The sequence below is a fragment of the Thalassophryne amazonica genome, chromosome 8, assembly GCF_902500255.1.
Source record: "Thalassophryne amazonica chromosome 8, fThaAma1.1, whole genome shotgun sequence".
NCBI lineage: Eukaryota > Metazoa > Chordata > Actinopteri > Batrachoidiformes > Batrachoididae > Thalassophryne > Thalassophryne amazonica.
This window is the reverse complement of record NC_047110.1, coordinates 60,312,353-60,326,893: the sequence shown is the minus strand read 5'-3', so window position 1 is coordinate 60,326,893 and position 14,541 is coordinate 60,312,353. Positions and strand designations below refer to the sequence as shown.

Genomic DNA, 14,541 nt, shown 5'->3' with positions numbered 1-14,541 from the left:
AGCTGCAGAGAGGTGTGTAAGACTACAACTCTGCTTCCTGGTCCCAACCCTGGATAGTCACGGTTTGGAGGATTTAAGAAATTTGGCCAGATTTCTAGAAATGAGAGCTGCTCCATCCAAAGTGGGATGGATGCCGTCTCTCCTAACAAGACCAGGTTTTCCCCAGAAGCTTTGCCAATTATCTATGAAGCCCACCTCATTTTTTGGACACCACTCAGACAGCCAGCAATTCAAGGAGAACATGCGGCTAAACATGTCACTCCCGGTCCGATTGGGGAGGGGCCCAGAGAAAACTACAGAGTCCGACATTGTTTTTGCAAAGTTACACACCGATTCAATGTTAATTTTAGTGACCTCCGATTGGCGTAACCGGGTGTCATTACTGCCGACGTGAATTACAATCTTACCAAATTTACGCTTAGCCTTAGCCAGTAGTTTCAAATTTCCTTCAATGTCGCCTGCTCTGGCCCCCGGAAGACAACGGACTATGGTTGCTGGTGTCGCTAACTTCACATTTCTCAAAACAGAGTCGCCAATAACCAGAGTTTGATCCTTGGCGGGTGTGTCGTCGAGTGGGGAAAAACGGTTAGAAATGTGAATGGGTTGGCGGTGTACACGGGGCTTCTGTTTAGGACTATGCTTCCTCCTCACAGTCACCCAGTCGGCCTGCTTTCCCGGCTGCTCGGGATCTGCCAGAGGGAAACTAACGGCGGCTAAGCTACCTTGGTCTGCACCGACTACAGGGGCCTGGCTAGGTGTAGAATTTTCCACGGTGCGGAGCCGAGTCTCCAATTCGCCCAGCCTGGCCTCCAAAGCTACGAATAAGCTACACTTATTACAAGTACCATTACTGCTAAAGGAGGCAGAGGAATAACTAAACATTTCACACCCAGAGCAGAAAAGTGTGGGAGAGACAGGAGAAGCCGCCATGCTAAACCGGCTAAGAGCTAGTAGCTGCGCTAAGCTAGCGGATTCCTACAAACACACAAAGTGAATAATGTGTAAATAATTTAGAGGTGATTCAGCAGAGGGAGTGCTTTAGTTAAGGCACGTGAAGATTACACTGTGAAACAAATCGTTATCTAGGTAACTAGATCAGTCTAACTGCGCAGATTAAACAGCTAACAGATACAGCAAAACACCACTGTGCTCCGGAACAGGAAGTGATACAATACCGCAGTGAGAGCCAACCACCAGTAGAGGCAAGCAAGAGTCAAAACCACCTAACATAACATCAACCTTTCTATTCTGAGAGCAATAAGTATTGTTCATATACCAAATTCCACATATTGGAGGCAATAAGATAAAACTATTAAACCAGTGAGAGCTTTTGCATCTTCAAGTTGAGGGTAACCTATTATCCAGGTCTTAATGCAGATCTAGAATTTAGTCATTTCCTCTAAAGACTGTGTCTGTGGGATATTATATTTCAGTGTATGAATTGTATGTGTGTTGAGTGGAGTATGTATTTTTCAATGTATGACTTGTACTTTGCTAGGTTGGAGATAAGGCCGCCTGCTGTCTGTCTGATTTAACACAGATTGTAACTGCCATTGCCTAAATGTCTGCACCTGCTGTTAAACCCACATGATGATAAAACCTGACTTGACTCATTTGTTTGTTCACTTCCAGATGAAGGCTTGACGCTGAAAAACGCTGAAGTGCTTCATCTTAACATGTATGTTTACCCATCAAAATAAAGGCCTTTTAATTTTTTTTTAAAGATGAGTGTCTTGTGACACGTAAGTTCTTGTTTACACTTGATCCTGCCCCGAATCAAAGTGCACCATCTTACTTACAATTCTACAAACTTCAAGCAGTTCTCCAACCTTTCTGTTTTTCAAATTTTATTTTAACTTTGCTTCTAAAGTAATTCTGAATGGAAAATGGACCGCACTCATATTCAAAGCACATCACAATGATGCAGAGGTGGGACAAAGTCACTGTCAAGTCATTCTCAAGTCATGAATCAGCAAGTGAGACTTGTGACTTGCTGATTCATGACTTGAGAGTGACTTGCTGGTGACTTTGTCCCACCTCTGCAATGATGCCTCTCATTCAATATCTACCATGAGATGTTATACTGCGTTATATCCTACCTTCCCTGCAGATGCAGGAGCCATCCACAGAAGAGCAGGACGCATGATTATGACAAGAGCAGGTGGACATGCAGTTTGGTCCATAGAGACCAGGGGGACAGGCAGTGGTACAGTCCTCACCCTGTGCATGAGGGGAAAAATAGTTAACAGCTACCAAGGCAAAGAATAGAATGACAATGTGGGTCAATCTGTCTTAATCAGAAATAATACTGTTAGCACCGAAAAAGGAGAGAAAACAGGGATGGTTCCCTGTACCTCTCTATAGATAACAGAGCAGCTTTAGTCATACCTGATTTCAGAAATAGGAGCCAAACGACTGTAAAATTGAACGGAGCTATGATAATAACTGAGATTCAGAAGGAAGGATCACAGTTGATTGTGCCAAGTGACCTACTCCCAGCCTCAATTACTCTGCACTTGATATATACTGACAGCAACAACTCCCAGTCCTGCTTTGGATTTCCCAGCTATCTATCATACAGTCTATTTTTCTACCTTTTTCTCTTTCCTCGTCAGAGTTATTCCTTTTTAAACCTTTGAATAGGTTACAAGGTTTGGAAAGGTAAAAGTCCCCACCTGCTACGTTAAAGGTAATGATACCTAACACCTGGGTCTGCAAACTGACAGGGTTGTTCCTCCTATTACAAACCATATTTCCCCTAAGCTTAAAAGCTGTTCATTAATCTTGAGTTGTCCTGGTAAAAATAAATAAACATACAAACATTCAAGAAAGCAATAAAACTGAGTTAGAAATAATCAAAATTAATAAGATGCATTGAGAGTTCCAGAGTCTAGGACCTGCCACAGCAAAGGCACAATCACCCCACTGTCTGTACCTCAACCTTGGAACCACCAGCAGGTGTTGGTCTGAAGAGCGCAAGGCTCTGCTGGGCTAGTGAGGGGTCAAAATGTCACTGAGGTAAGTCGGTGTGAGGCCATGGATTGAACTAAAGATGAACAACAAGAGTTTAAATTGTATTCGGAACTGAACCAGGAGCCGATGGAGGGAGTAAAGAACTGGTGTGATATGGTCGAGTCGAGTGCTGGTGAGGAGGCGAGCAGCCACATTCTGCACCAGTTGCAGACGGTGAAGAGAGGCTTCACTAAGTCCAGTATATAGAGCATTACAATAGTCCAAACATGAACTGACAAAAGCATGGATGGTTTTCTCAAAATCTCTGCGGTTTAGCAAAGGTTTGACCTTAGCTAGCTGTCATAAAAATAAGAGCACCTGCTTGCGGCAGAATGCAGAAAAGACAAAAAGAGCTGACATTTGTTGTTTGGTATGCTTATGTATTTTGCTTATGTAGGATGAATGCAGCCAAAACAGAACTAATATTTTTTGGAGAAACTACGGATATTAGTTGACAACACTGAACAATGGACAATGATAATTACATTCTGGCCTAACATACCATTCCAGCAGGGGGCAGTAAATCATCTATCTATCTACAACCCCAATTCCAATGAAGTTGGTACATTGTGTAAAATGTAAATAAAAACATAATACAATGATTGGCAAACCCTCTACCTATGTTCAATTGACTACACCACAAAGACAAGATATTTAATGTACAAACTGATAAACTTTATTGTTTTTGTGCAAATATTTGCTCATTTTGAAATGGATGCCTGCAACACGTTTCAAAAAAGCTGGGATGGAGCAAGAAAAGACTGGGAAAGTTGATGAATGCTCAAAGAACACCTGTTTGGAACATTCCACAGGTGAACAGGTTAATTGGAAACAGATGAGTGTCATGATTGGGTATAAAAGGAGCATCCCCAAAAGTCTAAGCCATTCACAAGAAAAGAGGATCACCATTTTGTGAACAACTGCGTGAAAAAATAATCCAACAGTTTAAGAACAATGTTTCTCAACGTTCAATTGCAAGGAATTTAGGGATCCATCATCTACAGTCCATAATATAACCAGAAGATTCAGAGAATCTGGAAAACTTCCTAAATGTAAGCAGCAACGCCGAAAACCGACACTGAATGCCCGTGACCTTCAATCCGTCAGGCGGCACTGCATTAAAACCGACATCATTGTGTAAAGGATCTTACCGCGTGGGCTCAGGAGCACTTCTGAAAACCATCGTCAGTTAACACAGTTCGTCGCTACATCTACAAGCGCAAGTTAAAACTCTACCATGCAAAGCGAAAGCCATACATAAACAACATCCAGAAACACCGCTGCCTTCACTGGGCCCGAGCTCATTTGAAATGGACAGACGCAAAATGGAAAGGTGTGCTGTGGTCTGATGAGTCCACATTTCAAATTGTTTTTGGAATTCATGGACATTGTGTCCTCTGGACAAAAGAGGAAAAAGACCATCCAGATTGATACCATTATAAAGTTCAAAAGCCAGCATCTGTGATGGTATGGGGGTGTGTTTGTCCCCATGGCATGAGCAGTTTACACAGTTTGCTGGAAGGTACAGTGGGGTAAAAAAGTATTTAGTCAGCCCCTGATTGTGCAGGTTCTCCTACTTAGAAAGATGATAGAGGTCTGTAATTTTCAACATAGGTACATGTCAACTATGTGAGACAAAATGAGAAAAAAACAAAATCCAGAAAATCACATTGTAGGATTTTTAAAGAATTTATTTGTAAATTATGGTAAAGATGGAAGAGTTGTAAAAGCGTGAAGGTACTAGACTGGCCTGCTTGCAGTCCAGACCTGTCGCCCATTGAAAATGTGTAGCGCATTATGAAGCGCAAAATACGAGACCCCGGAATGTTGAACAACTGAAGTCGTACATCAAGCAAGAATGGGAAAGAATTCCACCTACAAAATTCAACAATTAGTGTCCTCAGTTCCCAAATGCTTATTGAGTGTTGTTAGAAGGAAAGGTGATGTAACACAGCGGTAAACATACCACTGTCCCAGCTTTTTTGAAACGTGTTGCAGGAATCCATTTCAAAATGAGCAAATATTTGCACAAAAACAATAAAGTTTATCAGTTTGAACATAAATTATTTTGTCTTTGTGGTATATTCAATTGAATATAGGTTGAAGAGGATTTGCACATCATTGTATTCTGTTTTTATTTACACACACACACACACACACACACACACACACATATATATATATATATATATATATATATATATATACATATATATATATATATATATATATATATATATATATATATATATATATATATATATATATATACATACATACATACACACACACAAACAGTATGGCACTATGGCACTCTATGGAATATACAGTTCTCAAAAAGTGAGACAGTTCTCAAAAAGTGAGTGACTGTGCAAGAAGGAGAAGAGTGAGGAAAACCACCAAGACACGCAGACAACCCAGAAGAAGATATAGGCTTATGTGACTGTGAAATTTGTTTTGACCATACTACAATAACAAAATAACACATAAAACAAAGAACAGCAAAGAGTTGTCACACATGAAAAAAACAGAAATGTTGCATTTAAGTAACTACATATATACATATTAGAGTCCAGTGTTTGTAACAACCGACAGCTCAAAAGGCATCCAAATGGTGCAGTCTCATTAAATGGACTACAATTGGTTAGTTGTTATGTATTCAAGCCAAATTCATAGAAGAAACATTCTCCAGAATTCTTCTCTAGGTGCACTGTCCACTACATCAGTTTTCAGAAATACTATTTCTCCATCATTGCATCAATCCAACCCGAACACTAACCATAAACCTAATGCACATTTCTTTACCTTAAATGTGAAATGGACATTGCACATGGACATTTGTAGGAAAATGCACAAATTCTGTGCTTAGATTTTCTATGACACGAAATGTGTCATGAAAATATGGTGAGTAAGACATGGGGTATTACTCATCAAAAGTATGATACTGTATAATGATTACAAAACAAAAGTAAGCACACAAAATACAAATGGTGAATCACAATCTTCAACTGTATATTTTGTTTTTCCTTTGATTAAAAAACAAATGAGAAGAATCCCAGATGTTAAAATGTCCTCGGTGAACATATCAGGTCTGGTCTGGGAGCATGTGGTGGTGCTGTGTCACCACATCAACCAAACTACAAAACTGCCCTAGGTCCTGGTTGGCAACTGCCCAGGAAAAGGACGAGTCCATTCGCACCTCCCACAAGTAGCAATCTGTCTGCTGCAGACAGAACAGACTGTCAATACTGTGAACAGAGAAGTCAATAAAGATCAAGTCTATGTCCCCATTCACTTTAAGCACAAAAATTAAATATCATGTGGTTGTGCGTTACCATCTTGTGCAGTTGACATTTAGTGGAGCCACATTCTGTGGAGTAGATAAAACAGCGGCAGTCATCTTACATAATTTGTTCATGATCAGACCTAAAATGCAATAAGCTGGTTTATTCACTTGTTGCATTGTCAATTGTGCTCGTATTGTGTAAAACTGATTTTTCAGTGCTTAATTTAAAAATTAAATAAATTAACAAACTAACTATGACAATAACTTGTAGCCAGTAAAGCATACATGGACCCAGCAAAAAATTTCAATAAGTGATCAAAAAAAAAAAAAAAAAAGTAACAGTTGATGCAAACTACAAAACTGACACACCTTAAAGAAGCATGTACTGGAAGTGATTCACAACTTTACAACTTTGAAATTAGTAGTTGCAAACACAAAAATGAGAAGTTTCATATTAATGTATGATTTTATTAAAGAAAAAAAATCCAAGGTGCATATGGACACAGAGGCATCCCTGAAAGAATGCTGCCTGTCTCACTGTACTATTAATGAGCTCACTGATGGGAGCTAGGCATCCATACAGTCCCTTACTGTTACATTACTGTGAACAATTTGGTAAAGGACGAGAAGAACTCCTTTCCTGTCCTCTGCAGCCTGCTGTAATTAGAATTTCTCTGCTTTAAAGGCTGAGCACAGCTCACCTTCACTAGGCCTGTCCCTCAACAATCTGAAGATCACAGGGAGTGTATGGCTTCCAAACCCAGCCCTGAGTGACAGGTGACACAGTGATTTAGAGTTCCAATTAGTGGCCAAGAGGAGTCCTGAGTGGCTCCTGCTTCGCTCATCAGAGAACGAAGAGACTGCCGGCTGCTCACTGCTCTCATTATCATTTTGAACTCAGTTTAAACACACGGCACGAGGAGATATGCCAGTGGACGCTAGGGGCAGAACACACTTCTTAAACATCTTTCCTCTCTGTGCACCACATAAAAGTGGCTGTCTGTGGATGAAATTTTTATCAATTCATTGCAACAACCTTTGTTCTACTGAAAATGAAAGCTCCAAGACTGCCAACAATAGCGGTTCAGTCGCAGTTATTAACATTGAGGAGAAGTTTGTCCGACAAGGAAGAGTTGCAGAGTTGGCATAGGGTCGGTCTGTATTTGGAGCACAGGCAATTTCCCGGTGACTGGACTCATGGTTGAAGTGTCACATAGTTACACATGTCCACGTGGACCTTGGCTGTGTTCCACTCAACTCGTGCCGCAGTGGTGCACCCGCCCTCAAGATGGAAAAGGCAGTGCTCTCATTAGTCGACTGATTCAAATTCCTTCTGAGCTGCAAAGTATAGACGTCTGTATGCAGAGAATCATTATTAATACACGGACTGTCAGTTGGTAGCACGAGAGCAGCAGGACCTTACATAACTACACCGGAAATGGAGGCAGCCACTAGACCTGAGACACTCAAAGCCAGAGAGGTCGTCCTTCCTGAATGAATAACTTCATCCCAATTAGTATCTTAGTATAAGTGGAGAGCTTTTATTTATTTCAGAATGCCTCTCACAGACAAAACATTCATCAGACTCCTACCCACTGAGACCAGATGCAAATGATATCACTAATTACCAATCAGTCTCCAGCCTTAACAGTTCATTTAATGGCTGGACGAGTGACGGCAGTTTAAAATTCAGGCAGCAGGACAGGAAATGAACCCATGAACCTTTTTGATGAGGCTGGATTATCCCAAGAGAAACGGAAATGTTTTCATCTCCTACAAACGGCAGACTAAAATCCATTCCATCACTGCCAGCACCTTCGATGTTTGAGATACAGCACTTCAATGAGCCATCTGTAGTTTGTGCTGCGGAAATGACGCTGTACATGCTACAGACTGTCGGAGACAATGCCTGAATAGGTAACATGTAATCACTTTGTCACAGTCAAAAAGAGCATGTCCAATTACGAGAGCTAAATCAAGCGTGTAGGGGTTCAATCGGCTTCAGCACTTTGGCTGGATTGCTCCTGATGGGACTCCAGAACAAAGATGCAGCAGGAAGCCTCATGCTGCATTCACATACTGCTGGTAGCAAAACCGTCAAACCAGTCATTACAGCAGAATCACTATGATTTGCAACAGCGGCCAGTAGATGATGATGCAAGATGCTGTAATTTTGTAGTGTTAGTAATTACACAGGCAATAATTTATGTAATTGAATAATAAAAAGCATTTTAGCATTTTGCACAGTTACATTAAAACAAGAAACAGGAAAAAGGAAAGAAGTCAACTTTTGTGGCATTGCATATGAATTTCTCTCTGGAATATAAGTTCTTCCTGTTTTCTATAGCTGATATCTGCACAAAAATAATTAATCTCTCAGTGTCTACGTTTAACTATCAGGTCAGGGAGCATGCGTTGGTACTGCACATTGCCTAATCCACGACAGAACAGCCTTGGGTCCTGGTTGCCAACCACCGAGGGAGACAACTGGTCTATCCTCAACTCTCGAGAGAAGTCTTCTATTTGCCACAACCAAGTGAAATGACAGCATTCTCTTGGTCTTCTTCGGCCACTAGGTACCTCAACATTGAAGTAACTGCATGCTGAGTCATGACCAGAGAAATACACATAAGGCCAAATGTCCCTCAAAATGCAAGTGACACTCCATCAGAGGTGGAAAAATCTGGCTTCAGTTAATAAAAGTCCTATCATGTATTGCTTCTACATGTGCTCCTAAAACAGATGATTTCACTGATTAGCTCATCTACCTCCCTTAAGAGTTAAACTATTTAGAATAAGATGGTTTAGAGGGTGGATCAAACAAATGTGGTAGGGTAAGATATGTGGTTTTCCACCTGTGCTCCTCATCTGAATTTCTCTAAGTTACCATTTACTTCAAATGAAGTATCACTGTGGTACCCAAGGATCCTCCAGACACCTAGTGTCAAAGAAATCAAGTTGTTGCCTTTGGGCACTGGTTACTGTCCAAGTCTCAAGACCATACAGTAAGAAAGGAAGCACCGCGACCCTAAAGACTTGTACATTTGCTGTCCTGCAAAGATGAAGGCATCACCAAACACCACTGTCCAGTGACTTTATGATTCTGTTAAGCTATTCCCAGGTGTCTTACAATCTCAAAGGCCGTTGACCCAGAGATGTGAATGTCACCACTGAGATAAGCCAATATCTCTATATGTTCAACACTTTCACAGACTACAGATACATTTCTGGTGGCTGACACCAAGAAGATGGCTCAGACCAAAAAGTCACTGAAAGGCTGAATCTTACTCTTGATTGAGGACAATTGAAAACAGACACTTTGATTCATCACTCAGCTTTCCACCATCAATAAAGGTAAACCATTTGTTTTTGTTGCCAAGCAAGTGGATAAAGCTCATTTTAGGTGTTTTTTTAACTTTCAATGGTGTGTAAGTTCTGTTCTCATAGCCAGTGGTGGAGGAATTTTCCATCGTCCTCTCACTGAAAACAATTGAACACTGGGTGTGCCATCTGCTGCACACTACCAGCATCTGCATGCAGCACAATTCCTATCAGCTGGTCCCTGGAGAAGTCACTTTACTGGAAATCAGAGCTGGTTCCTCAATGTCGTGATCAGCCACATCATACAAACTCTAGTGGGAGGTAATAATCATGTGTGCCGGCGTTACACACCGACAAGTACGAGACAAGACCCGAAAACAACTTTACTAATAAATGTGGTTTTGAAGGCAACAGATTTGTTTAAGGCATCACAAACTAATGATAACTCCTCCTCTTCTACACATGCACAAAACCTCAATATGAGGTGCGTCGGTTCCCATCTGACTTCCATTCTTTCTATCCAGATCCTGCCCTCCAGGTCTGTTTAATGGATCTGGCAGCCCTTCCCAGCAGCCACCAAAGAGAACAGGTGGAGCAAATTAAGACAGTCTGCAGCATCGCTCAGTAGCTCAATTTACCACAGCGGCCCGCTGTAAGACACAGCCAATTTCCACTGAAATGTAGTGTTGGCAGAAATACATCCGCTTGCTCTCTGTTGTGCTGTAACTTCAAATTGGCAGACAGGAACACAATGGAAAAACTGATTGGAATTACTCAACTAATCTGACAGTTGTAAGAGCGGACAATACGGCTGCACAAACTACATAAAATGAAAACATAATATGAGTCAAAGATCCTGTTTCCTACCAATTGCTCAAAGGATGCAGATCAAAATTTCTTTTCCCTTTGTTCTTTAATCCCACACATTTAAAAAAGTTTTCAAAACACACATGACTGATTTTTAATGTGTGCAAAAGCCTGTGGCAGTGAAAAAATTATTTATCACGGAATTTCTTGCAGTGAAATAGAACACATCCATAACAAGGTAATAACATGTCTCACCTTGCTTTTTGCCTGCCTGTGTACAAAAAGCTTCTTAAGTAATTCTGGGATGATGTCCAGAATGCTACAACCACACTGATGCAAACATTTTACTGCTGCTGCAAATAACCATGAAATATAAATCAAAACTAAAGTACAACCTATACAAGTGAGGCTGACAGAATTAAAGCTTTCACAACATGTGGTACTGAAGACGCAAGACTGATCCCTATAGGATTTTCATCAAGGAAGTACTGTTGGACCTGCCATGGAATAGAAACCAGTATATTTTAAGTGGATAAGAATAAAGATGCAGATGACGACCAGCAGCTCCAAATCTGAGATCACCATCCTCTGTCAGAAAAGGGTGAATTGTTCCTCTGGATCAGAGGAGAGTTATTTTCCCAAGTGGACGAGCTTAAGTACCTGGGTGGTCTTATTCATGAGTGGGGTTAAAATGGAACGTGAAATTGACAGATAAATTGGGGTGACATCTGAGGTCCTGTGGACACTCTACCAGACCGTTATGGAAAGAGCTAGCTGAGCCATAAAGCAAAGCTCTCAATTTACCTGTTGTCTTAAACTCCTGGCCTCACTTATAAACATGAAATTAGGGTAGTGACTGAAAGAAGAAGGTCACACCCCTTACAGCTGGTAGAGATGAGGTCCTTCCTTCTGCCATTTGGGCTTACACTTGAAGAAATGGTTAGAAGCTCAAATATCCATGAAAGACTTAGAGTAGAGCTGCTTATTCACATCGCAAGGAGCCAGCTGACGTGGTTCTTGCATCTGGTGAGGATGTGCCCTCGTCTTCTACCTCGGGAGGTCTTGCAGACCAGTCCAATTGAGAGGAGGCCCCAAGAAGACTCAGGACAAGCTAGAAGGATGATATTTCCCAACTAGTTTGGGAAGGCCTCTGGGTCCCCCAGGAAGAGCTAGAGGACTTGGCCAAGGATAACGAGGTGTGGAACGAGCTGCTTGGTCTGCTGCCACTGCAGTTACTGCATTCATAACCATTTACTTGCAAAATCCATTTAAATGCAAAATAATCAAAATGACTTACATCTCACTTGTTCTCAAGACTTTGTCAGTAACCAGTGCATGTCCAAAATACATGGACTATTTTACATGAGTGACAATGTAAAATAAAGGAGTGCAGCACAGAAATGTTTGAGTTCTTATTTTTTCCTCACTGCAGCTATGAAGGTTGGAGATATGACAGCTAAACTACTGTCACATGAAGGACTACTTTTGTCAGGAGGATACAGTTATGGTGTCACGCCAACTTGTAGATCCGGTGCCAGACACAGATTTGCGGAGAGTGGCTTCCATTGCTCTGAGGGGAGTGCTTTTTTGTTTTTTAAGCCAGAAGTGTAAGGTCTTATTTAATCGGTGGTTTCTCCCCCAGGATATTTCAAAATTTGAACTGTTGAATATGCAATTATAACATAGCTTGAGAAAGAAAGAGTAATCTTCTCATGTCTGACTCACGTGAACAAAGGGCAGGGCTATAGCGCAAGCGCAGGCTAAACGCATGTTAGAGCAGTTTAAATACACCTGTAATACTGGGCTACTGAATTTAAAAACTTTATGCACCTCCTTTATACACCAAATGCAAGTGTAGACTAAACATTTTCTAGAGACTGTTTATTATTGTTATCTGCAGGACATACAACTCATACCTAACGTGAGTTATCCCTAAAGGTGAAATTCACTGTTTCACTCTCTTCTAGGACCCTCCATGGTCCCAGATTAAAGAAAAGCCATATATCCATCTTTTAATTCAGCATAGTTTTTCACTTCTCACTCTCTTTCACAGCTAGGTCCAGTAGTCATCACTCGACACATATCATTTCTGTTTCCGTTTCACCCAAATCATTTCATGAACCAATCCAATCATTTACAATTATTTTAGTAAAAATCAGATAAAGCACAGTGTGGTTATCAATATTATTATGAATTATCTATATTGGAAATTTGTACAAATTGTAATCATGGTATCCTGCGAATTTTTTTTTTTTTTTTGTGGTTGGCAGGTGACTGACAGGCTCGTCCATCAAATCAAATCAAATCAATTTTATTTATACAGTGCCAAATCACAGCAAACAGTTGAGCCAAGTTGCTTTATATTGTAAGGCAAAAGCCATACAATAATTACAGAAAAACCCCAACGGTCAACACGACCCCCTATGAGCAAGCACTTGGCGACAGTGGCTCTATTGGGGTGATATGGTACTATGAGGTCCCTAAGATAAGATGGGACCTGATTATTCAAAACCTTATAAGTAAGAAGAAGAATTTTAAATTCTATTCTGGAATTAACAGGGAGTCAATGAAGAGAAGCCAATATGGGTGAAATATGCTCTCTCCTTCTAGTCCCTGTCAGTACTCTAGCTGCAGCATTTTGAATTAACTGAAGGCTTTTCAGGGAACTTTTAGGACAACCTGAAAATAATGAATTACAATAGTCCAGCCTAGAAGAAATAAATGCATGAATTAGCTTTTCAGCATCACACTGAGACCTTTCTAATTTTAGAGATATTGCGCAAATGCAAAAAAGCAGTTCTACATATTTGCTTAATATGCGGCTTCATGGACAGATAAAGCTGGGTATCATCTGCGTAACAATGAAAATTTAAGCAGTGCTTTCTAATAATACCGCCTAAGGGAAGCATGTAGAAAGTGAATAAAATTGGTCCTAGCACAGAACCTTGTGGAACTCCATAATTAACCTTAGTCTGTGAAGAAGACTTCCCATTTACATGAACAAATTGTAATCTATTAGATAAATATGATTCAAACCACTGCAGCGCAGTGCCTTTAATACCTATGGCATGCTGTAATCTCTGTAATAAAATTTTATGGTCAACTGTATCAAAAGTTGCACTGAGGTCTAACAGGATGAGCACAGAGATGAGTCCACTGTCTGAGGCCATAAGAAGATCATTTGTAACCTTCACTAATGCTGTTTCTGTACTATGATGAATTCTGAAACCTAACTGAAACTCTTCAAATAGACCATTCCCCTGCAGATGATCAGTTAGCTGTTTTACAACTACCCTTTCAAGAATTTTTGAGAGAAAAGGAAGGTTGGAGATTGGCCTATAATTAGCTGACATAGCTGGGTCAAGTGATGGCTTTTTAAGTAATGGTTTAATTACTGCCACCTTAAAAGCATGTGGTACATAGCCAACTAATAAAGATAGATTGATCATATTTAAGATCGAAGCATTAATTAATGGTAGGGCTTCCTTGAGCAGCCTGGTAGGAATGGGGTCTAATAGACATGTTGATGGTTTGGAGGAAATAACTAATGAAAATAACTCAGACAGAACAATCGGAGAGAAAGAGTCTAACCAAATACCAGCATTACTGAAAGCAGCCGAACATAAAGATATGTCTTTGGGATGGTTATGAATAATTTTTTCTCTAATAGTTAAAATTTTATATATATATATATATATATATATATATATATATATATATATATATATATATAATATTTATTTAATATTATTTATATATAGGCGGTCCCTCTGGGCGGTGACTCTGAGGGTGGCAAGGCACCCTGAGGCCCGCCCACGACAGCGGATATGCCAACTTGCACATAGAACTATCTCTGTCTGTTCCACCTAATGTGATACACATTTTAACAGGTCTTAACAATTTTTGATGTTTGAAAATAAATGAAATGATTTTTATGATGCTTCCTGGAGGTATGTGTTGTAATGTGTGCTTTCTGGCTACAGATTATGTGGTTGTGTTTGTTTTTGCAAACGTGATAGCAAAAAGAGTGCCTTAGAGATGACTATTATATATTCTTGAGAGATGGTTGAACAAATTTTGAAAGCAATTACAGGCCAGATCGGTTCTGGGAGCAT

General features: G+C 40.3%; 1 protein-coding gene across 5 annotated transcripts in view; it reads right to left on the bottom strand.

The window, feature by feature from the left end:
- megf11 (multiple EGF-like-domains 11) overlaps positions 1–14,541 on the bottom strand; it is a 219,027-nt gene that overhangs the window by 73,935 nt on the left and 130,551 nt on the right. For all 5 annotated transcript variants that reach the window (XM_034176419.1, XM_034176420.1, XM_034176421.1 and 2 more), the window contains one exon: positions 2,100–2,220. In XM_034176419.1, coding sequence (XP_034032310.1) covers positions 2,100–2,220 — 121 coding nt within the window. The remainder of the gene's footprint in view (positions 1–2,099; positions 2,221–14,541) is intronic.